At 39.4% G+C, this 26682-nt stretch overlaps 1 protein-coding gene across 1 annotated transcript; it reads right to left on the reverse strand.

Annotated features, from left to right (window-relative positions):
• Positions 1–456: 456 nt before the first annotated feature.
• On the reverse strand, positions 457–26682 carry LOC308679939 (cytosolic phospholipase A2 delta-like; the record flags this gene model as incomplete). Its single annotated transcript, XM_081347815.1, has 14 exons — positions 457–695; positions 1113–1190; positions 2246–2360; positions 2447–2616; positions 2726–2905; positions 3245–3352; positions 3446–3583; positions 10004–10112; positions 10214–10436; positions 10579–10715; positions 11474–11612; positions 23314–23354; positions 23492–23623; positions 26614–26682. The coding sequence occupies 14 exons, from the start codon at positions 26680–26682 to the stop codon at positions 457–459; spliced, it is 1878 nt and encodes a 625-aa protein (XP_081203941.1).

Here is a 26682-nt window from a genome sequence, read left to right on the forward strand (position 1 = left end):
AGAGCACAATTTATAGCCTAAAACACTTTATGAATAATGAAATATAAAAAGTTAAATGTAATATTAAATGTATTCATTTAAATATAGCCTACGGTATATAAATTTAATGTCTACATTTTAAACTGAGGAAAAACAACTTTTATAACTTCACTAATATTTGAAAAACATTCAAGAGCTTGTGTCTCCCACAGCAAATCAATCAAATCTGCACAAACAGGAGCTGCTTTACACCTGCTTTTTCCCATCATAAATGTTGAGCTTGACAGCCCCTGGTCATTGTAAAGAATAGATTATTGCATTAACACCCTGTGATCTACAGAAACGAAAATCACAGTTTTGGAACAACATGAGGGTCAGGAATGGATGAACTATACCATAATTAAATGAATCCTTTTAGAGTTAAATATACAAAAAACACTCGCTAATTGCTCCTGCTGTCAGCCTTAACTTCCGGCCTCACGCTTTTGATGACTTTGTAACAGGAATTCTCTCCATGTTTCTCTTAAGCACTTTTTTTAGCGTGTTCAAAATGACGTCTTTGTTGTTCAGAATGTTGTAGGTGGAAAGGTTGGCCATCTTCTGGAAATCTTCAGGCTTGTACGTAAAGTTTTGAGTGGCGAACGGACAGAACATACTGGTGAAGTCAATATCGAAATCTCCTTCCTTCATCTCCGCCTTACCCTCTCTCTTCACTCCTACCACACAAACACACACATGATTGCTTTTAGTTTATATAAATACACTTCGAAATATACTAAGTATCTTCATGCAAAAGGAGAATCTCTATCTTAGATTTTTAAAAGAACCATCATTTGCCATCATTTTCTCACTCTTCTGCCGTTCTAAACCTCTATGACTTTCTTTTGAGGAACACACTAGATATTTGACTTTTTTTTTCATACAATAATAGTCAATGTGGTCAATACAGTCAAGTTGTTTTGGACTCCATTGACTATCATTGTATGGAGAACAAAAACTTTAAAATAGCTACTTTTGGTGAGTAAATAATGACAGAATTTAAATTCTTTGGGTGAATTATCCCTTTAATAATTCAAACTTGTGTTAATGGTAAAATGATGGTAATAGTAAAGGTTACAAATGGCAGTACTCACCAGGAGCTTTGAACTGTTTGAATGAGAGGTTGACCATGGGAAAGTGAATCACTATGGGAACCTCTGGATTCTCTTTATCTTCAAACTAGGGCTGTCAATCGATTAAATTTTTTAATCGCGATTAATCGCATATTGTCATGAGTTAACTTGTGATTAATCGCATTTAATCGCACATTTTTTTTAATTGTTCTAAATGTACCTTAAATTAATACTTTTCAAGTTTGTAATACTCTAATCAACGTGGGCATGGATAAATATAGATGCTTTATGCAAATGTATGTTTATTATTGAAACCATAGTCAATATAGAGCATAAAAGGTCACAGATGTTTTTCAAAGAACTTGTTCATGTCTATTAGACACGTAGAAAGAACAAAAAAATGCCAGGTTACCATTACTTCTCTTTCTTTGCACAGAGCAATTTACTAACACAAACATGATTTTTGCATGACAGGGCAGCTCTTCTGAAAATACTAAATGTACATTTATTATTTATTAGCCTATTAGGCTACATTGTAGTTTGTCTGTCTCTGTGCCCATTTTGATGAAGCTAAATTCTCAATAAAACTGTTTTCATTGGTATATTTTACTGTTTCTGTTGTCAAACAACGGAATGAATTTGAAATGGTGACTGGAACGCGACCCATTAAGACACATAACCAGCTCTCCCTTACAAGATGTTAATCTGCACAAAAATCCTGATAATCAAGCCGTCGTCTGGTGAAATCAAATTCACATAAGATAAAGACAATATCTGTGCTCTGATTTCGGCTATACTTGTAAAAATAGAGAAGCAACATAATATCTGTGCTTAACTGAGTTAAAGCGCTGCTCCTCCGCGCGAGACGCAGAGAGAGAGAGCGAGCGAGAGGTGCGCGCGCGTGCTGAGAGAGCAGTACCGGCGGTACCGGTAGATTCTCAGAAACTAAATAAGGTTTGGGCACTTTGTTGAAGGGAAAAAAATCGCTAAAGAGGTCTGCAATGTCGCTAAGTTAGCAACACTGTGTATCTCCATTTCTCCAACTAGGGGTTGGGCCACGGGTCAAAAAGAAAATACGCGCTGCGTTAATCGCACGTTAAAAAAATTAGTGCCGTTAATATGATTTTGCGTTAACGCGTTATTAACGCGCTAACTTTGACAGCCTAAACACATAAACTTCCCTAATCGGCTCAGACTCCAACTTCGGACTCCGATCTTCGGAAATGGAATCTTCCGCTCAGCGCAGAACTCCTGAGTTTGCTTAAAGGCCTATTCAGACACACACAAACATCAAAATCACAATTTCCTCATAATTCTTCTCCATGTAATCCATTAAATCTTTCAGGGCTTCTCACCTTGAAGTGGTCCGGGTCCCAAGCGTAGTTCAGGGACAGAATGACGTCCGCATGTCTGTTACACCGTAACACAGGAGGGAATCCTGACTTGAGGACAAAAGCAGAGTCCACCAGGCCCAGTGTGGCGTCTGCTGGTGTCAGAGAGTTCGGGAAGGCGTCTGGGTGCGTGTCTGCAGAAAGTCTACTTTATAATTAGTCCATTCCCAGTTTGATTGAACTTATTGAAAAGGGTAATGGTACAAGGTAGGCTAAACCTAACAACATAAATGATGTTCTGACCCTTCCATGCGGTGAAGTCACAGTTGTCACAGTAGTTCCTATGCAGCTGGAAGCCTCTCAGGAAGTTGAACACTTGGCTAATAATGGGGCGGCAGGTCAAAAAGTTGTTCAGCTTTTTTGCCATGTCAGTCATAGGGCTGACCTGAAGCGTGTCTGACGTTGTAGGGTTGTTGTCTGTGTCTACAGATAAGAGAGAATGACAAGGGGGGGAACAAAATGTTTAACTGGCTTGTTCTGATTTTGATTTTTGATATTTCACATAGTGGTATGTAGCCTATATTATGTGAAATGTCCAGTTTTAGAACATATTGCCAGATTGTGCTGTATTGTAGTTGTTTTAATAATGTGCAAAAATTGTACCTTTAGGGGTTTAACTTCAAGGGATACAATTACATATTAAATACAATTAAGCACACTTTTTCACATATCACTAATAAAGCTAAAAGTCAACCAAACTTTTGAGGAGCTACAAAGGGAACATTTGGTCAGGTATTCTCATTGATATTGCATTCCTCTTACCTGTGCGGTTCACTTCATCCCCAATATTGCTAGCCCAGGATGGGATCACTCCAGTCACAATATTCCAAAGCTGAGTCAGACTCAGAGAGAAAACACTGCTCCATATCCCTGCAAACACAGCATATCACACACAATACAAATAATCTTGAACTTAAAATTGTTTACCATTCATTATCCTTTGGAGTATTTACATCTATTTACCCAATAGAGAGTATATCCCAGTTTCAGGGAGTTTCTTGACCATGTGGCCAAGGTAATATTCACTCCCAAAGTTTTGTGCAGGTATGAAGGCACCATACTTGGTAAATCCAACCTCATATGGGGTGAACTCACACCATCCTGAGAAGAGAGCAAAGAGAAGCATTATCTACAGCAGGGGTTCTCAAAGTTTTGATAGGTGAGGGCCAATTTAGGAACCCAACATTGAACTGAGGGCCGCCAAAGGGGCGGGGGAGAAAAAGAAAAAGAAAATACTGAAAAGAAAATCCCATTTGAAATAATTTTAATGTTGCATCTCTACAGTTTACATTTATTGAGGCTATTATTATATAACTGAGGCTAAACCTGGCAAATCTTGAGAAAAATTGCAATGCAAACAAATTCCCTGGGGGGGGGGGGGGGGAGAGAGAGAGAGAGAGAGAGAGAGAGAGAGAGAGAGAGAGAGAGAGAGAGAGAGAGAGAGAGAGAGAGAGAGAGAGAGAGAGAGAGAGAGAGAGAGAGAGAGAGAGAGAGAGAGAGAGAGAGAGAGAGAGAGAGAGAGAGAGAGAGAGAGAGAGCTTTTAAAATAGAAGCTTACCAAACAAGTCATCATCATCATTCATATCTATAATTGCTGTCAGTCGCGTTTCCATTATTACAGATTTGCGCAAATGCTTTGCGCTATTATTATCTATCTTTTTAACCCATAATTGAAAAACGAAAAATGAACGGTTGTTGTCTTTTTAAAACACAAAGTTGAACACCAAAATTCTGATTTTTGTTTATTAATTTTTGCCCCTTTATTAAACATTTAAAATATTCACAAATTAATATGGAAAACATGTCGATTTTACTGGTTTTCTAAGGCCAAATTAGAACCTGGAATTGATATTTTTCCCACAGTGCTGAATATAGCCTGTGTCTCTGGAACCACAGCCCACAGAAAGGTGAGTTATAGAATAGCCTAATGATAATAAATGTGTCTGAAAAAAACAGCGAGGCATTTTAATTGTTTATTAATAAACTATTGTTTTCTAAGTGTCGGCTAAAAAACATATCTCCATCTCCGCTGTTAAGCAGATGCGCTTTTAGAGAGAAATGCACCTTTCATACGGATAAAATCAGAAGGTATTAGCTTTCGATTCGAGTTTGTTTGTTTAAAAGTGGACATTTCAAGCTTTAGCCTACATAGGCTATATTTTGTTTCAGTTCTCGCGCTCCAGTTCACGGAGATCATGAAAGTGCGTATAGGCTACCGATTGTTTTGTTTTATTTTACAAAAGCACAACGTTTTTTTGTTATTATGAGTTTACACAAATAAAAGTAGTTGCGAATAATGTATTATTATTTTCTGTATGACCAGAAATGATTGAGTATTTTAAAGGGGTGGTTGATTGCTATTTCACTTTTTTAAATTTAAATACTGTGTAATGTTGCTGTTGGTGCATGAACAGTATCTGCAAAGTTGCTGCGCTGAAAGTTCAACCTAAGCGGAGATATTGTCTTTTAAAAACCAGGAAGTTTAATGCCTATACAAAAACGAGTCGAATGGGACTACAACGAGATACTTCCCGGGTTTTATACGTAACTAACCCATACATTTACATCAACCCTCCCTCCGGAACATGTTCTGTCGAAGAGGAGGAGTTATAGTGGAGAGCTGTAGCCGTCAAAGTGTTATTTTCACCCAGCTGTCAGTTCTTCTGTGTTTAGGCTTCCTACAGACGCTGTAGTTCGTCAACAATGGTTAAAATTTAAGTTTGATTATGTTCCTGACAATTACAATCGTAGTTTAGCTCTCTGTGCTGTGCATTTTACGGAAGACAGCTTCCAGAATCTACACGAGTTCAATGTCGGATTCAACAAGAAACTATTACTCCAACATGAAGCAGTTACAGCTTTAAAACCAGAGGCCACAACCTGCAAGTAAGATTTAATCATTTTAAATGTATTTGCCTGTATAATTTAAGACGTAATGTTTTAGTTTTATCAAGGATGTAAAAAAATGCCAGCGCTGGCTTTATGACAGATGCGTACATACATTTTGGACCCGAATTTGTATATGTACAAATTTTGTAAACGTATTTTCCATGTATACTTTATGACGTATTTTTTTTATTTGATCAAGAACGCAAACCAATGCCAAAGCTGTTTGGTTATAGTAGCTAGTTAGTTCGATGTTATTTTGTGTGTATAAGAAACGTGTACAAACTTCAAAAAATTATCGCAACAGCAAACTTCAGCTGCTGTTATCACATGTACACCTAAAGAAAACGACAAACTGAGTAAACTACCGGTAAGTTTTGTGAATAGTTAAACGGTTGTTCATTCTATCAATACAACAATATCTTTAAAAAACGGTATTACTCAGTCATGTATTCAGTTATATTAAATGTTTAATCAGGGGGAAAGCGTATCTCAAAAGCTAACAAACAGCAGTAGCATTTTCAAGTAACAGCTTATGGGAATTCTTTGAGAAAATAATAATAATTAAAAAAAATTACCATTCAGAAACGTTTAGTAAGAGCCGTGTTTGCGGAGGTTCTGCTTGACTCTCTTCATCACCGCTCTCTGGGTCTGATTCTGGCTCAAACTGATGAGGCAATATTGACACCATTACATTTGACCGGGGGGCTGTTCCATAAACCAAGATTAGAGTATAAGCCAGGCTTATTTCGGTTAGTCAGGCTTATTTTTGGTAGATTCGGTTTCATAAATCAAACTTAAAAAAGTTGAAACTCAGTTACCCCGGCAACTTATGCTGGGAAACTAGCCTGGTCCAGGGCAGGCTAACTGTCAGGCTAAGCCTCAGTTGTTGCACAGATCCTCTAACACTGACCAATAGGAACACAATGATATTACCACTGACACTCTCTCATACCATTATTGGACTTTATTAACCACTATAAGTCCAAAAATAAATACACAGTATACAGAAAATCAACTTAAATAAGGCTACAATGATAAATATATATATATATATATATATATACTACAGGTTTTCTTTTTTGGCTGAATGTTTTGTGCCCAAGATTTAATTAGATTGTTTTAAAGATTTATGAATACATTTCTCTCTGGTTTTGTTTGGCAGCTGTAGTACATGTTTATGATTAGAAGAACATTAGAACACAATCTAAAAAAAGCTTTGTAAAGCATAAGTTAAAATCACAAAATTAAAAATAAATAATTACAAAAACAGAGTATAAATTTTAACTGTAAGATGTACTTTATTATGTCTTTCAATTCAAACACATTTAACACAATTATACAAATTGACAGTTCCTTTAAAGACATCATATTTTCCCCCAATAAATATTCCTTATTTTTCCTTCTACTTTTTTTCATTTGTGATAATACCCACCAACACATAGCCTAAAAACACACATGAATAGAACAATAACCAAAAAGTTCATAGACACTTTTACATATGATTTAAGGGGGAGAAGACAAAAAACAATAAATAAATAGTAATAAAATTTAACATTAACATATTTATATTGTAAGGACCATCCATTGGCCCAACGACGGAATCCAACGGCCTGGCGAAGGTTTAAAGCGTGTATGTCTTTTCAGCGATCCAGTGAAGTTCACTTAATTTATTGGAATTTAGTTTTAGTATTATTTCAGCTCTACGCTCAATCTGACTCCAATTTCAAATGATAATCAAATTTAGATCGTATTTCTGATTAGAAAATAATCATAAATATTGATTATGAATTAATTTAGATATTTGATTATTCTGATTATCCCATACTTTCAATATTCGTTCATTACGGACCTAGTGTCGCTTTGAGACGTCACGTCGCGACTGCGCGCTCACGATCACAAACTAGCCAGTCCTGAAATAGTCAGAGGGTGTAGTACAAATATTTTACCCTATGCGGTCGCACACTACAGACCCATAGGTGTAATTTATATCATATTTGTAGCATACAACATGCTAAGTCAGGGAATAGTCAGAAATCAGAAGGTCTCCTAAGATGTGCCCCATGGTCCATTCAAAGTGCCTTCAGTTTGATCTATTCTGGACAAAGATTTGCAGAAACACCAGACTACACATTAATCTACTGGAAATAATGATTTCAGAAGAATGCAGAATAAATCAAGGTTAACATTTATTTGTCAGGTAAAAATTTATCATGCCAATTACAGAAGTAAATTATTAAAAGCCAATTCAAAAATACATGACATCATTTACTCAAAGATGACTCTAAAAGTAAGTAATGTTTTCCTGACAGAGACACACAGTAATGTGTCAGGATTTTCCAACAGGAAAATACTGAAACATTACTGTGGGGGAATGATCCTGGTAAAAGATTCCCAAAGTATGCTCTGTCCCCTTGCCTTAAATACCAGACCAGAACAACAGGGGTTATACAAATGTTGTTTAGAGTTGGTTGGGCCAATCCATGTACCCCAGGGGGGTAGCACCTGGTTTCTTGAGATATCGTAAAGAGATATCTGCCAGAGAGGAGATACAGGATTCTCCTAAGTTCTCAATATTTTTCATTAAACCAATGACTGCAATGAAATTAAGACCATTTTACCAATCGCACTGAGACACTTAAAATGATACCAAACATGAAAAGGAAAAAACAACACATTCACAAGATACACCATATGCGATATATAGACATTCTTAATTTAACTTTCAGTGACTTGAGGAGGGAGAAGAGGAGGGAGAGGGGGGATGAGTTGAAGTCAAACAAAGGGACAAGGAGATAAGTTTGGGCAGGACAAGGTTCTGTGCTCTGTCTTTGCTATCTGCTGTCCAGGGGGCATTTTATGGCTTTATTGCAGGGTGAGTTTTGTTTTAGCAGGAAAATCAGTTCTTACAATATCAAACTCTTATAATGACATATAATTCCTAATAGTTATTCAAGTAATATTATTTGAATATCAAATATTCAATATTAAATAAGTAAATAAATAAAATAACAAATTACTAGAAATAAAAGGGAGGGAGTGTTATATAAAAATGTAGTTAATAATATATATTCCTTTATTTTATGGAATATTCTTTGATTTTAGAGTTGCACATATCTTTTCAAAATGTATACATTTGCTCTTAATTTAATGTTATCCTCTCCATAATGTACTTTAGAAACTAAATCTACTCATTTAAAACTGGGGATTCTTGCTTTCTCAAAAATAATATTGCATTAAAAGCTGTAATTCTCAGCATTCTAAATAAGTATACATCATCTTTATTAAGTAGCATAGGTCCTATACCCAAAACTATATTTTGTATCTTTATATATTTAGTTTCTTAAAATAAACTTCCCTGAATTATAGGCTACTTCACTGAAGTACTTCTGTTCGCTAGAAGTTCAGTGCAACTTATTCAACATCCTAAAGATAAATTATTATAATTAGAAGATATTTGTAGTGTTATAAAATATCGCATATTAATTTTCCAAGCAAAATGTATATTTTAGTCAGAATTATTGCGCTCCTATTTGGCGCGCATGCGCGCAGCAGCGCTCGTTCAATATGAAAATTATCAGCAAAATGGATACATTTGCATGACTTTCTAACATTTACAGATGGAGAATATAATTGTAAAATGTCCGTTTTGAACTAAGGGGGGGGGAAAAACATGTCACATTTTATGTCACAAACGCATAAAACGCGTGCACACGCAATTATCTAGACTAGATAAACCTGGATCAAATTAGTGAGATTGCGTGAGCTTCAATTACCTTTTATGAAACCACTTTAGCCCCAACTCATTTGTTAGGCTCATTCAAGTCCGGTTTTGGAGTTTAATCCCCGCTTTTCTAAGCGGCTTTTATGGAACAGCCCCCAGGTCCGGAGAACATGCAACTGTCGCCCGTAAAGGTAATGGGCGTGAAGATTCCGGACGCAGTTTAGCCAATTACAACACACCGGCCGAACTAACCAATCTGAGCTCATTGCCTCTTTCTGAGGGAGTGTTTTCATAGAATCAGGAAGTCAACCGGTCGTTCAAATGACAGAGGAGGAAGCGGCTTACAATAAAGGTGAAATTTATGAAAAATAAGGCGTTTTTTAACAAACGAAACACGAAGACATGTTATATTGCAGCAAGGCAGTAAAAAAGGCAGTAAACCACCCCTTTAAGTTGTTTCCATGTTGATAGGAAAATGCAAGTGTTCGCGCCCGTGAAAAACTTGAAAGGTAATGGAAACGCGGCTATAATAAGCTTGTCATTAAGTCACTTGTCACTTGCGATCGGTCGGACCACACCTGTAATTACCGCTTATGCCTATAGATGCCGTTAAACACCACTAAACGGAGATTCATTTTTTCAAAGCAATGTAGCCTACAGTTTTAACAGTTTTACAGATGTTATCAGATGTTATCGCGGGCCGCCAGAAATGTTTCTGCGGGCCTCCATTGGCCCGCGGGCCGCACTTTGAGAACCTATGATACAGTAAGCACTTCAGAACTGTTATCAATACAAATAATTGATCTCTTAAGGAACAAACATAATTAAATTATTGACAATAAAGGACCAATATCCTGTAGGACTGAAAGTAGCAGGCAAAGTAAACCAGTCAAAGTGAATTCAGTACTTACCAGTCTCTATGATGCTTCCTGTCTTGCCATTCTTCATGTTGTAGATGGGTAGAGGGTTCTGGCCCATTGTTAGTGCCATCTGCTGGTCAGATAGCATACCCATTTTTTTCTAAGGAAGAAAATAATTTGTTTAAGTTTCGGACAGAGAAATCTGGAATTATTATTTTCAAAATGTATTTTTACATCTGTGCAATGAAGAGTTTTGTGTACCTTCCCTTGGATGAGATACTCTATAGACAGACCAAACATGTCGACAATAGATACGTGGCGTCCTTCTTTCGCTCTCTCTTCCATCTTCTCTTTGTAATGACGTAGCTGCTCAATGGAATATACACTGAACACACCTTTAGAGACCTCCTTCTTTACAGACTCCATAGCCCCATTTAGGTCATTGTTTGACCAGTTAGCATCATTAAAAAGAGAAGCCATAGTCCTATGAGACAAAGAGAGAAAGTTTGATGTTTAATGACATTTAATCCAAAGAAAACTCTGGGTTTTGAAACAAACCCTGATGAGAACCAGAACCACTTAGAGTTGAACAAGTCAAACTGGAGCCTAGTGCTCTTTACACACACCAGGTGGAGCCAGAAACCCCTGTGATGTAGCTGACTGCATCAAGAAGTTGGAGTTTTTGCAGGGCTCTTAGGCCTCCGAATGTGCCAATCATTGCTCTGCTCCCGCCCCCAGAACACACCACAGCCACCAAAGGAACCTGAGAAGTCACATCAATCTTATAAATATACTAATCAAACAAGACTTTTCTGCATTAACAAGACATAAACAATGAATGATTAAAATGTAAATATATATATATGCAGTCAAACCTTCAACATTTCTCACATTTTCACAGTTTATTCGCTATAGTTTAGAAAATGTTAATAAAATATGTCAAGAACTCTAGTTATCAAATCAGTTGATATTTCACTGGTTTTGAATAATCCTTCTGTTAGACTGTCTCACAAATGAATTAAATCTAACAGCTGACAGTTATTCAACCTACACAATTCGATAATGCCAATATAGGCTAACCAATTACCAAGCAATGCTTAATTTGGTTCAGTTTGTGGTGTAGAAAGGTCGCATTAGCAATTAAAGAAGCAAAACATGGCCAGGTCAAAGTGTCTGAATAATTTTTGGTCCCAAATTTGTATGTTTTACTGGTAGTCCACAGTATGAATAATTGTTGGGTATAATATGTCACAGTTTACTTTATTTAGCTATCCTTACTTACATTAACTATATTGTCCTGCACCCACTAGTAAAAAAAATATCAAAAATTATATCTGGTGTCTGAATATTTTTATTTTATTTAACATTTAATTTTGTTTATTAAATCATATTTAATTATTTAATAAATTCTAATTATAAAAATTAAAAATGTGATGGGAACAATAGTATGCCAGGTCACTATGCCAGGAAGTGTGAGTCTGTTGAATGTGTTTATACTCATGTCTGTGTTAGTTTTCTTGCCTTGCTGGGCTCAGGTGCAGAGCTGAGATTCAGAGCTTTCTGTAGAGCCTGTGACTCGACTTTTCGTCTCTTCACCAGAAAATTGTTTTCTTCCATCGGAATATCAAAACCCAGACGCACATTCAGCTTTTCATCAGAGCTTCAGAACACACACACACATGATTATTCTAAGGGATGAATGGAATCAGATCAAAACTAATAGAGGAAATTTTGGTGGTATACGGTGTCATTTAACAACGATCAATTTCACACTTAAAAATAATTCAGTTTTGGTTGATATTTAACATGCCAAAATAGTTTCTTTGAAATGGTTCCTGAAGTCATTTAAATTGTTTACCGGCCCTCTGCTGTGCTTAATTGCAGATCCACTTCACCCTAGAAGAGTTTATTCCTGCAGTTAGTTACTAGCTTTTCTTTTTATTGTGGAAATTTTTTTTTTTATTATTTTAGCAGTACTCACATGTCCGACAGGCATGGAGAGTTTAATCTGCTGTTTTGCTGGTAATGGTTTCATGGAGACCGATGACAGAATGCCTACAGTCTTTGGATTTATCCCATCCACTTCTGCCACAGCCTGGACAAAAAACAAACATGCAAACAAACAAACAAGTATCATATACTCTCAGCTGGTCTAGTGATGTGCATGCTTTATTGTAAATCGGTTTAAGAAGTTTAATCAATGACATAGGCCTACTTTTGGTGGGATGAGACTAAACTCAGTCTCCAGGGCCCGGTTTTTCAAAAGGTTTAATCCGGATAAAATTGATCCGGATTTAGTAATCCTTTTTTTTGCGATCCGTGATCACGTAATCCATCTTACTTTTGAGCCAGTTTTTCAAAGCAACATCGGATTGGATCAATCTGATCCGGATAGGAACTTTTCAGGATCACCAAATCCTGTTTACTAGAGCCTTAAATGGAACCAACAGTGTAGCCTACTGGCTTAGCAAAGAACAACAGTTGGCAAAATACCGGTGGCCACAAATAACCATTGTTTATTTTAATTTTAAGAAACAGAAACACTGTAATAAACAGAAACATTTTACTTTCCTTATTTTGTTATAATGTTAAATTGTAGATTTTGTTGTTTTACCATATCTCATTAGATGTGACATGCTTCATATATGCTTCAAATATGAAGAAATCTATATATCATCAGTAAACATTGATTTTGTGATCATTCACTTAAAAAAAAACCTCTCTGGTTTTATTTGGTTCGAAAAATCACAACTGAATCCACCCTTCTGATGGGATCAGGATAATCCTGTTTTTTTGGATCAAATAGATCCCAAACCGAGTTCAAAGTTCTGAAAAACCCAAAGGGCAGGTTTGATCCAGATCAAATTTAAGATCGGATTACATGATCTGATCTTAGTTCAGAATCCCTCTTTTGCTTTTGAAAAACCCATTTCCAAGATTTGATCCAATCTGTGATCCAAAATCCCACTGGATTACTTTTGAAAAACTGGGCCCTGGGCCCAGTTTTTCAAAAGTAATCCAGTGGGATTTCGGATCACGGATTGGATCAACAAAATAAGGAAAGTAAAATGTTTCTGTTTATTACAGTGTTTCTGTTTCTTAAAATTAAAATTGGCTCAAAAGTAAGCTGGATTACGTGATCACGGATCGCAAAAAAAAAGGATTACTAAATCCGGATCAATTTTATCCGGATTAAACCTTTTGAAAAACCGGGCCCAGGTCTCGGTTGATGTAGAAGCATAAATTCTGTGTGCCGCTGGGGTTTTCAGAGCCCGAGATCATACAGTCTTATATGCACCTCGTAGTTTTAACATCATGTTTTTCTCCGCTGAGGGAAAAACAAGTACAAAAAAGATGATCTAGTATTTTTGTCTGTTTCAGCAGTCCTAATTATTTAGAATAAAATAAAATAAAAATATATATATATTTTTAGAAGACATCCAGCTTTTCATCAGAGCTTCAGAACACACAACTTACTGAGGAAATTTTGGTGCCATACAGTGTCATTTAACAACGATCAATTTCACAAATCTTTTTTTTTTATGCACAGTCCTCATTTCAGCGCCTTTTAAAAAAAATTATATAAAATAAAAATATTTTTTTTTACATTTTCATTTTAAAAGACTTGCTGTTATTTATACGTGTGAAATGGAATTTACACTAAAATATTTTAGTATTACTTCTTTGATCTTTCTCATGCTTTCAGTGGTTATTATAAAGCCTCATGTATATTTAAAGTCCCATAATTTTATCCCTTAAAACTCATCTTTGATCACCAAAAATACATATTTAAACATTTTTCCCTGTGAAAAAAAAACAAAAACAAAAAACATTCTTCATGCCTTAATGGGGGTGGTTGATTATGATTTCACTTTTCTAACGTTAGTTAGTGTGTAATGTTGCTGTTTGAGCATAACCAAAATCTGAAAAGTTACGATGCTCAAAGTTCAAAGCAAAGGGAGATATTTTTTACAAAGAAATATCTTTTTAAGGACGACAACAAACGGCTGGTAGGGACTACATGACATTCCTCCCGGGTTAGTGACATCTATAATTTACATAAACCCCGCCCCTGGAACACGATTTATAGATTATCAAGACGAATATGCTAATCAAGATAGATGATTAGATAGAAGATAACTACACATGAGCTATTTAAATTCATCAAATTACCATTCAGAAATGTTTTCGGCTAAAACTTCACATACAAACTCTGGGGACATCAGAGATGTATTTTACATAAAAATACATTTCTCTGGTTCTCACTAATGGAAGAGAGCAAAGGGGCGTCGTCCATCTTTTTTTACAGTCTTTGGATCGAAGCTGCTAACTGTACGTACACACCACTGCCAACTTGAGCTTCCAAAGTTACCATACTTTTTGACAAGCGTCCTTGACAGCTTCTTTGCAGCTCAAGTCGGCGGCGGTGTGTACACAGTAACCCCTCATTTACACTGCAAACGTCTGCGGTGCATTACGTCTGCGACAAGGTTTTATTCCGTCCTCCACGCGGTGCCAACTCACACCAGGGGTGCTTCTCAATTCTTATTTGTGCATCCTCGTTTCCTCTCCTCGCTTCCTTTCCTCGCGTCTCAGCTCCGCCCCCTGTAGGATGCGAGGGAAGGCTGCAAGGAAAAGACGCGAGGACGGAGGGATCGAATGAAAGCTTTTTGTATACATTGGAATCCTTGATCACTCGAGCGTCACTTCATCGCGTCATCAGCAGCGCTCAGAGGATCTGCCCTCATGTTGTTGAAATTAGTTTATTTAATAAATTCATAATAAATAATAATAAAGAAAGATACCCTGTTGAAATATGTGAGGTGTGTGGTTTATATAAACTGCAAAATTAAAGTATAAATCAAAATTATTGTGACCGATGTGAAGGGGGAGGAGAATTGATACGTGCGTCACGTTTTAGTCGATAAAACTCTTCCGCATAGGATGCACCTGTGTATCCTCGCTCATGACTCCTCAGGAAGCCTCCTCACTCCTCGATCCTCGACTCCTCGCGGTGCAATTAGAGAATTGAGATGTCCTTCAAGATGGCTGAGCTCGATCGGTTTCCGGGTCATAGGATGGAGGACGGAGGAGAGAGGAGACGAGGAGGGATATTGAGAAGCACCCCAGTGCTGCGTTCCAGTCCACTTTTAGACACGCACTTGCGAACTTCCCTAAGCACTTCCCCTTGGGGGAATCCCTGCCGCCATTTTGAAGTGCGTTCCACTTCGTGAAGTGGACGAGGGAAGTTTATATGGACAGACCCTCGTTCCCTCGATTTTGACCGAGGGAGCGAGTCTGCTTCAAATGTACACTTCAGGCACCTATATGTCCCACAATGCAGTACGATTGTGACGTCACCACATATCTCATCTAATCACCACCACAACAGACAACTCTATGATATATTAATTCAGGGTTCTCAAGTTTTATCAAAAGCTTGGAGTGAGATCAAATGTGGTTGGGGGAGGAGCCTAATGGAGTCCCGCCCCCACCTGTCCCCGCCCCCCAATTTTACCCATTGTTCATAATTAACCAGCACAAATTGAAATTATAACAATTAGTAAATCTAATAAATGACAGAGCAATTCATCACATCAAATATACTCTTTAATGTTATATTTCAAAATTACAAATAAGTTAACAAATTGCTCCAAACAGTTTGGAAAAACAAATATTTTTGCATTTTGAATGTGTCTAGTTGAAACGGCATAATGATTTATTGTGTGGTGGGACATTGTGAACAAATGACATATTAGTGTATTATTAAGGTGTGTGTGTGTGTGTGTGTGTGTGTGTGTGTGTGTGTGTGTGTACACAAGAGTACACACTCCAGCTTATGAAATGTGTTTTGTGTTGTAAGTGTTTGAAAAATACAAATGCAATGGCAATGATTAATGTATGTTTTGACAGGATATATATTACCCAGAGCACTCTGCTTTAATATGTATGTAGCCTTAATGTAACTAGAAATACTATTAATACAGTATAATATATAATTTAAAATAAAATAAAATAAATACATTTAAATTTATTTAAAATAAAATGAAATAAAAAGAAATACATCTTCATTCCTTCCCATACCCACAAACATTTCCCTTAGTTTCAGATAACGTAAGCTAGCCAAACTGAGCCAAAGCTTCTGGCCTGGTTGCAAAGTAGCTGTAGAGTTTTTGACTGCATCAATAATAAGGTAAACGATGGGCTATATATTAAATGTTCTAGCCTTAAAATGTTAGACGAGCTTTCTTCCAATTTACCTTCTCCATCATCACGACGTGTGTTCGCGCGATGTTGTTGGTTACCTAGTAACGAACGTACGGTGGCCGAGAATGTTCCGTCAACTTCCGTGAGTTCGCGCATCTATGTTGCCTATTAACGAACGCAATCTGGCCGAGATACGTGCTGGCGGCAGAAACCTTCACTTTGTGTGCCCGCGCCTCGTATACAACGTTATATATAAAGCTTGTAGGACAACTTGGTTGGCATTGCCTTTTCAGCGTGAGAAATACACGGTGTGGCGTGTGAGCGTGTGAACTGGTTGAATTGCGTGTCTCACGGCCAATGCGTGAGACTTGAGAACCCTGATTAATTATATATATTTTTTGTTTAAAACAACCCAAACACACATAAACATTTGGATGCTGCATTAAACAAATTCTTAAAGGAAAAAAAAAATGTAAATAATAAATCAACTCCACAGCTGATTCCAAGTGATCAAGGGCTTAGGACGTTCCAGTTCAGCCCATTGCAGTTTCCGCCAGTAGTGGGCACTCGCAATGACGTACATCCGAGTGAACGAGACGGAGGGAAGTTTGCGAGTGAAGGGCATGACAGTTTTGGACTGGAACGCAGCACAGGAGCATTTCAGAAGCGGGGCGACTGGATGCGCGTGACCACGTGATTTGCCTGTCCGACTGGGTTTTTCTTGATTTTTGAGTTTCTACCTTACAGTCTATGGTTTCTACCAAGGATATTGGTGTGTAATACATTTGGGAGTTTGCACTGGGTGTTTATTTTGAATTTGACAATGTTTTTTTTTTTTACTTTTATTTTCCCGGTGCGACTTGGACGCGCGTCCGTCAAAAATAGACTAGGCGCCTATATTTAGCGAAGCGGCGCGGAGAGCCGCTTCTGGGAAGCTTCTGAAACGCGCCGCGTCGCGGCCAGTGTAAACACAAGCATTGACTAGAATGGGCGCGATCAGCTCCGGTAGCCGTGTCGCAGCCGTAATGCGCCGCAGATGTGTGCGGTGTAAATGAGGGGTAAATGAGGGGTAAGAATGAGCTGTTTTAGATCCGCCCTCTGTGCAGGGAGCAGCAGCTTATTTGCATTTAAAAGGACAGACACAAAAAACGATTCGTTTTTGCTCACCCTCAAAAAGTGGCAACTTTAACATGCTATATAAAAGAAAATGTGTGGTATTTTGAGCTAAAACTTCACATACACACTCTGGGGACATCAGAGATGTATTTTACATCTCGTGAAAAGGGCATTATACCACTCCTTTAACCCTCTGGGCTTCTTCGCCCGAAAACGGGCGAAAACTTGAACGTTTCGAATTGTTTAATTTTTTTGCTTCATCGGATGGGGGTGAAACTTGGTGACTTTTGTTTTATTACCTATATGAACACAAAAAAATCAAGGAGATGATTCTGATATGTTAAAGGGTCGTAAAAAAAAGTCACACTTAGCTTCCTCCCGCCTGAAAACAGGCGACTTAGGAAATGAATGGGAAATACGAAAAAAATAGGAAAACTCAGAGAAACTTTTGGTGGTACAAGCTACAGATCAGCCACTGTGCTGAAAAAAAGTGTACAGCAATGAAGGGGTGACACTCTAAAACATAGGTTCTCAAAGTGCGGCCCGCGGGCCAATGGCGGCCCGCAGAAACATTTCTGGCGGCCCGCGATAACATCTGATAACATCTGTAAAACTGTTAAAACTGTAGGCTACATTGCTTTGAAAAAATGAATCTCCGTTTAGTGGTGTTTAACGGCATCTATAGGCATAAGCGGTAATTACAGGTGTGGTCCGACCGATCGCAAGTGACAAGTGACTTAATGACAAGCTTATTATAGCCGCGTTTCCATTAGGCCTACCTTTCAAATTTTTCACGGGCGCGAACACTTGCATTTTCCTATCAACAGTGGAAACAACTTAAAATACTCAATCATTTCTGGTCATACAGAAAATAATAATAAATTATTCAACTTTTATTTGTGTAAACTCATAATAACAAAAAAACGTTGTGCTTTTGTAAAATAAAACAAAACAATCAGTAGCCTATACGCACTTTCATGATCTCCGTGAACTGGAGCGCGAGAACTGAAACAAAATATAGCCTATGTAGGCTAAAGCTTGAAATGTCCACTTTTAAACAAACAAACTCGAATCGAAAGCTAATAGGCTACCTTCTGATTTTATCCGTATGAAAGGTGCATTTCTCTCTAAAAGCGCATCTGCTTAACAGCGGAGATGGAGATATGTTTTTTAGCCGACACTTAGAAAACAATAGTTTATTAATAAACAATTTAAATGCCTTGCTGTTTTTTTCAGACACATTTATTATCATTAGGCTATTCTCCCTTTCTGTGGGCTGTGGTTCCAGAGACACAGGCTATATTCAGCACTGTGGGAAAAATATCAATTCCAGGTTCTAATTTGGCCTTAGAAAACCAGTAAAATCGACATGTTTTCCATATTAATTTGTGAATATTTTAAATGTCTGTTCGAGCCGCGCAAACTGCGCCGCTCACAAGGGATGGCAGGAGCGGACGGTCTTGGAGCTCTCTTTACGTTACAAGAAAGCTACTCTGTCCTCGCGCGTCACTCACCGGTGAAAGGGGAACAGTGTGTTTTCGTTTCACACCTACTCACTGCCCGCTCTGTCACACGGCCTCGCACGACCGGTCATGTTTTAAAGGTCCCGTTCTATGCCCCTTTTCACAAGATGTAAAATAAGTCTCTGATGTCCCCAGAGTGTGTATATGAAGTTTGAGCTCAAAATACCCAACAGATCATTTTTTACAGCATGTTTAAATTGACATTTTTTGGGGCTCAGAAAAACGAGCCGTTTCAGTGTGTGCCCTTTAAATGCAAATGAGGTGCTGCTGGACGACACAGGGGGCGGAGCTTCATGAGCTCGTGCTCATGCTGCGTTCTATTATTTATCCGTGTCGGAGTTCCGACTAGAAAGACAGACGTTGCCTAGCAACACGCACAAACACGCCCCCTTTCCTCGGATTTTGCCGCTCGGAAGTTTGGACAACCGTGAGGACACCGAGCAAGAATTCCGAGACGGAATCCAAGATGGCTGCGCCCTGTGTGACTTGTTTTCATTGTTTGTGTACCGCTTTGGTTGTTTAAATGACGTTGTTTAAATTTTAATCACTCGTCTACTGCGTCCGTATCACTGCCTGTGGGTGTGGGAATCGGTCTTGTTGTGAGTGCAATATTGAATGAAGCCTTGTTTCAAACAGGTGTTACTAACGTGGCTAGCGTTGTTAACAGAAGGTAAACTAGTTACTAGGTGAAGCACATAGTGCTACTTATTTTGGAGCGCCTGGTACTCGGCCAGAGCTACATAGCAACAGCTTTCCGGGTGGCGTCCATGTTTTTCTCCGACTCGGACGCGCAAAACATACCAGAACGCTTGAAGCGTTGAAGTGACGTCATATCCGAGGTCCGAGTCGGTTTGTTGACAATAATAGAACGCACCATCAGTCTGTCAGGAAAAATTCATCTCACGGAATGATGATAATATCAGAAACTCTCAGTAACGGCGTTCATTTCGAGTCGGACAATAATGCCTACAGAGTCAGATTGCTGTATAGAGATGAAACAGGTATGGTTTAGTAGTTTAATTACGGTTATTATAACGTATTTGTCATCTGCTTGTAGGCTATGTATCCATTATTTATTAATAGCCTACAAGTCTGCTGTCTGAATGATGATCAAACATGTACTGATGAGTATAATAAAGTTTATTGGACATCACACAAAAGATGAAGCGTCAGTTTTACTTCAGAAAATCACCGTAAGAGCTGAGTAAACACAGTAGCCTAAGTTATAAGAAGTACGCAAGTAGCCAGTAGAGTTGAGGGAGCATTCCTGTGGGCGGAGGTTAGTCAAGAAACGGTTCTGGTGATGTCACTAATGCAGGATGTAGAGGGGTGTAGTCCAATCGAGCCGTTTTTTGTAGTCAACTTCTGTTAAATAAAATATCTCGCTTGGCATTGAACTTTGAGCTTTATAATTTTACAGATATTATTTATGCTCTAACAGCAACATTACACACTAACTAAAGTTTGAAACATGGAATCGCATGCAACGGGACCTTTAAATGTAAGTCCTGTGCCCGTCCTCGAGCGCTCACACATACTAACTAACATTTTCGCCCCGACGCCGACATCGCGCGTTGCGCCTCACACTATATGTTCCCCGTCCAAAGCCACCGGGACACTGTGTGTAAAACGGCCAGCTATCGCTACGTGCGATCCGCCGTATCTAAGCACCAAGAGCGCCCGCGCCGCGCCCGCCCCTCCGTTTCGAGCTCTCGAGCCCGCGATGCGCGGCGATCGGAGCCCGGAGGCCATTTTGCCCCTGGCTGCACACGCAAAAGCGTGGGAAGCTATTCCAGGCGCATCAGAATGGGTGCTAAGCACAGTAAAACAGGGCTATACCAGAGACAATTTATATAAGAGACATGCCACTTCCTCAATCCTCAATAGAACTATATAAGGAAAACCCGTAACGGCAAAGATGGTGGTTGTATGAACATGTCCCGCCCCTCCCGCTGGAAAGCCAATCATCTGCCTTTAACAGTCAAGCCGCGAAACATTTAAACCTATCGTCTGGTTCCACTGACGCATGCGCACATTTGAGGTTTTGCGACAGCGGAGACGATTTGGGGGAGCGTCTACACTGCCGGAATCCTATAAGAAGAAGAAGAAGAAGAAGACGATTTGGGGACAGCGAGTTGTTGTGTGTGCAAGATCAAATGACAGGGCGCATATTTAACTGAACCATATGGAAAGGACACGCAGAGAGGGAGAGCCCCGGTCGCGCGCGCGCACCCTCTCTCTCTCTTTCCGAAGCCAGGCGAAAGTGTAAATAAGACTTCACCGTCTCCAAATTAAGCGCTGTCTTGCTCTCTCTCCCGCACGCATATTAAATCAAAATAAAACGACATGATGGTAAAAGGTCGGAAGACCAAAGTTTCATGTTGGAGCATTAGGAGATTTTTTCCCCCTGAATTACCGCTGGGTGTGAACTGTGCTAAAATACGTTGCCTTATCTTCTCTGAAATGCTTTCCGCACATTCAGCTGACATAAAATTACTCTAAATAAACGAAAAAACCTATCCAGTGATGTAATGTTTTCTGTGTTGACACTAACCTTGTGGGATGTCCATGTCCTAACTGCTGGGATAATCACAACCGTATGACACGTCCAATTCGCGAACTAATGATTAATTTGAACCGATTTTAATGAATAGTTAAAACTACAGATCTACATTGTTATTACTGATAAAGTGCAAACCTGCTTATATTTAAATAAAGGAGAACAATATTAACATTGAATATGCACAACACCGGCATTCTGGATAGAGACGTAAATGAAGTTGGTGTCGTGAACCCTTGCGCATGCGTAGTAAAAGTATAACCTGTGGGGAAAAGGCTTTTTAAACCTTATTTTGGGGCAAAGTCATCAAACTTTTTCAGCGATTTTTATCATATTTTACTGCTGTTTCTATTCATGCAGTTTTTATGTCCCAGTGACCAGTGAAAGTGCAGTTCTGACTCTCTGCCCATTCATTTAGATAGGAGCCTGGTCTTGTTAGTTCGAAATAGCTGCCCGGAGGCGTTGCCAAGATGGCGGCCGAGTGGCACGACTTGCCTAAAAGGACTTTGGCTATACTCTGCAGTTCGCTCGCCGCCCTCCGCGCTTTCAAGCGCGTATCAAGACCAGAGTGAATGGGGAAGTAGCACATCTACTTCGAGCAGAAATAGCTACACTTCTGTGCAAAAGGGCTATAGAACCGGTTTCCCCTTGCATGAGCGAGTCGGGCTTTTACAGCCGTTATTTCCTCGTTCCCAAGAAGGACGGAGCTCTCAGACCAGTTTTGGATCTGAGACGCTTGAACAAGGCTCTTATGAGAAGACCGTTCAAAATGCTCACAACCAGACAAATTCTCGCGCAAATTCGCCCGAGGGACTGGTTTATATCTCTCGATCTGCGTTTCAGCTCTGAAGCCCTGGTTAGCGGCCGACTGGTACCAGCGGGGAGTGACAATGGGAGCTATCTAACACCGCAAAGTTATCTCGACGGACGCTTCCACCTCAGGCTGGGGCGCTCTGTTCGAGGGCAAACCGGCTTTTGGCCTATGGTCAGACTGGGAAAAATGCCTCCACATAAACTGTTTGGAGATGATAGCAGTCGAGAATGCGCTCAGGCGCTTCCTCCCATTCATACGGGATCATCATGTGCTAGTCCGCTCGGACAACACGTCCGTGGTATCCTATGTGAACCGACAGGGTGGTGTCAGATCCAGGAATCTGTGCAGGCTGACAGAACGCATTCTCGTGTGGGCTTACCGCTCGCTGCGCTCGCTGAGAGCCGCGCACATGCCGGGCCACCTGAATGTCGGTCCAGACAGACTGTCCAGGGACAACATTCCCCCGGGAGAATGGTCTCTGCACCCCCAGACAGTCCAGTTTCTCTGGCGCCTATTCGGCAGAGCGGAAATCGACCTCTTTGCGTCGAAAGACAATGCTCAATGCCCGAAGTTTTATTCGAAGAGTGAGGACGCGCTGTCCCAGACATGGCCCAGCCTCCCGCTGTATGCTTTTCCTCCGATCTCCCTGTTGCCACAGGTCATTTTGAGGATCAGAGAAACGCACCACTCAGTGCTGCTTATAGCCCCGCGATGGGAAAACCAAACTTGGTACCCAGAGCTAGTGAGGCTGTCGCACTCACCCCCATGGCCAATCCCGGTGAGAAAGGATCTCCTCTCCCAAGCCGGTGGATCGATCTGGCATCCCCATCCAGAGCGCTGGTCGCTGCATGCATGGGTGATCAACGGATACCCGTTGACCTGTCAGAAGGGGTCGTGAACACGATCACACAGTCGAGAACCCCCTCCACGAGACGGCTCTACGCGTCTAAATGGTCGGTGTTTTCTAAATGGTGCGCTACTAAAAACTTGGATCCGCGCGCATGCGGGGTCCCGCGGGTGCTCTCCTTCTTACAAGAGCTGTTGGAAAAGGGCAGATCCCCTGCATAACCACATAATGGGTAACACTACCATTGTTGTTTTTGCAGATTCTTTTCAACAGATTATTAACATTTTCACTCACCTCTCCGTCATCTCAAACTCTACCCACAGCTCATTCTTTTTCTGAAAAGAAAAGTACATCACAATCATGCATAGGACTATACTCACTCAACATCTGCAATGTTTAAAGCAATGGACACCAAAGGCCACTTCCACTTAGAAGACTAAAATAAGTTTAATCTTCAAAAATATATATCTACCTCATCATCTGAAATGAAGCATTTTGTTTGCTTTTGTCCAGGTGTGAGGTTATGGATGTCAAACAGGATGGTGGCGCAGTAGTCATCTTTCGTTAACACATCAGCATCAAAAATATGGAATTCCAGAATGTTCTGAGGAGACAAGAACATAGAGGTGAGGTCATCACGAGGCCCCCAAATATAAGATAAAAATTCTGCCTAACCCATTATATCATATCACAGCCTAGCACTTTTACACAAGTTCATATCAAAATATTTTTAAAAAGCAGTTAGTTTGTGTTAAATTCTATTTATTTCCCAGGGCAATAAAACAAATTGGTTGGCAATTTAGCATTCTGGTGGTTTAATTATTTGATTAAAGTTTTAAATTAAATAATTATTCTTATTATTTGTAAAGAATGACTTCACTGTCAGTGACAGCACCATGTCATTCATCACTGTTATTTTTCAAGAGCAACGAGGGAGGAGAATCTGAGGTTGCAGGGCAAGTTGCAACACACCCTTTCAGTTAAGAAAACCCTTAATAAATGTAAGGGATTTATTTATAAGAGTTTCCTTGCAACCGTCAGAAACAGATTTCTTTACCTTGACACCGCTGTGCACTCTGAAATGAAATGTTTAATTCCATTTTGGTGCATTACTGTTATTCACTGTCTTGGTGCGATGGCAGCAGGCACAGGCCGTGGGTAACTTTAAGATGACGTAGCAGTCACATTTAGTCACTAGAGAGAGAGCAAAGTTAGTGCACACAAACACTTGTCAGGTGGAGTATGTACAGTAGTATGCAGCAAATCAAAGTCAGCAAAGGCACACAAACACACAATACACCCATCACCTGTTATAAAGCATTTTATTAATATTTCACCACAAGTCACAATGTTTTTGAGGGCTGATGTACTCACAAACGTCATATGACTGATTGAATTTTCCCCGCAACACTGTGACACTCAGGTTCCAGTATGGCATGAACTCTTTCTGTGAGACTGAAGCAAAATGAAACTGGTTTAAACAGACATTATGATTGGAATTTGTAACAGCAACATATATGATCGTACAGAAGATGTTAGTAATATGCTAATTTATTTCACTCATTTGAACTAAACTCTTGAGGCTAAACATCACAACAAATGAAAAGATATGACAAATAAAAAGACATGTCAGTTTAGTATTGCCTTTAGTATGTAAAAATGTATTCATTATCACAGGAATTGATGTTTTTTGTAAATTGTCATATGGACATTTAATGTTGCATATTATTGTTAAAATTATATTTCCAAAAAATTTAAATTTAACAATAGCATAGCAAAACAAGCATTTACTTGCTTGGAAAAAAACACACAAATAAATAAATAAGTTACTAACATGAAGCAAAGAGGGCTTTATTCTTTTGCTTAAACAGTTCACAAATTATCCAAAGTATAGTTTTGTATAAACATACAAATATCTAGTTTACAAAAGTGCCTAAATGAACTGCCAAGCCCAACTCTTTTCTCTTTTCTAAAAAGAAGCTGAATGAGTTGACACATTAACTAAAAAAAGAGATTAATTATTAATTTTCATTCTTAGTTTCTTATTTCCATGAAGCACTCCCAACAACTTGCTCTGTTTCTGAATCACGTTCATTATGAATCCTGATCAAGCTCCTGCAGGTTTGTTCACAAAGCTGATATTTGTGGTTTTAGGCTAAAATAGCAATGCTACAAAACATCAAATATCTGCCAGCTAAAGTATTACCTTCGGCATTGTTGTCATCTCAGCAAGCCAACAGTGAAGTCTCGAAGGCAAATGATCAAATGAACATCTCACTTGTCAAAGTGAGACATGCAGTAACACCATACAGAATAACCTGAGGAACTTAATTGTCTCCCGCCCTTCGCACCCTGATAAAATATTTGATTGTGCCTTGTGTTTAATACTGAGGGTGGGTTACAAAAACTACACCTCAAACTAATTATTTCAACCCACATTTGGGAAAAATATGGACAAACTCAACTATTGGGTCTAAAATGCAATTTAAAAATTTGGTCACACTAGTTAGGGTCCAATTGTTACTATTTACTAACTATTATGACTTTTGCCTCAGTAAACTCCAAATTACTGCTTATTAATAGTCAGTGTCACACTCACAGAAGGGAACAGACAGAGGGTAAGGTGAAAACAGTGTTTATTGAGCAGAGTAATGGGACAACAGCGGCAACCAGACGATGGTGACTTGACGTATATTGATGGAGACTTAGCTGGTGATGATTGAAGTGGATTCTCTGTGCAGGTGAAGGATGAACACGAGGGCAGGAGGAGATGGACCCAGGAGGAGATGGACAGGAGGAGACGGACAATCTCAGGTGAGTGTTCAGGTAAGAAGTCTGACTGTTTACGTAGCAGTTACGCTCATAGTAACGTTGACGAGACCAGACACTGATGTGAGGGTGATGCAGGTTGATATAGGCTGTGTTGATGAGGGAGTGCGATTAAGTGAGTGGGATTAAGGGATGTAGAATATGGTCTGTGGTTTGATTATTATGTGTTTATAATTGGCCTCTTTAAGAGAGAAGGGCTGGGCGGAGTCAAGGAATGACAGGGGAGGCCGGAGGGGAGAAAGTTCAGTCAATAAAAGAATGGCAAGTGAGTTAACACTTTCAATGAGCCACATCTCTTTTGTTTAATAACACGACATGGTCATGCAGAATAAGCCATTAATATGTGCTTTATAAATACTAATAAACAGCCTGTAATATGCATGCTAGTAAGCAACTACTTAATAGTGAGAACTGGACCCTGAACCAAAAATGTAAACCAACAGTTGGGTTCCCTTACGAGAACGTTCTCTCGTACTGCGTTGAAAACGCTGTGGGAAAACTCCTTTTCTCGAGAATATTGAAGCCTTTATTTTAAAACGCATTGCTGCAGCACATGCGAGAGCTAGAAGCTCGCGTGAGCGTGCTGATTGGCTTGTGCAAAGCAACTGCACGAACCAATGGCGGAACAGCAGAGGAGCGCGAGCCAATCAGGGCGCTTGGCACTCTGCCAGAGTCAAGCGCGCGAAACTGCACGTGACAGAAGAGTATAAATACACAGAGAATCCGCCATTTGACAGATTTTATCTCCTTCAGCTTTCGACTCACCTCGTCGCTGATTCTCTCCGAGTGAAGCCGCTCGTCGTCGAACAGCCTTCCAGCGGAACTGCTTCGCAT

This window comes from Scardinius erythrophthalmus (assembly GCF_964197995.2).
Source record: "Scardinius erythrophthalmus genome assembly, chromosome: 19".
Classification (NCBI taxonomy): domain Eukaryota; kingdom Metazoa; phylum Chordata; class Actinopteri; order Cypriniformes; family Leuciscidae; genus Scardinius; species Scardinius erythrophthalmus.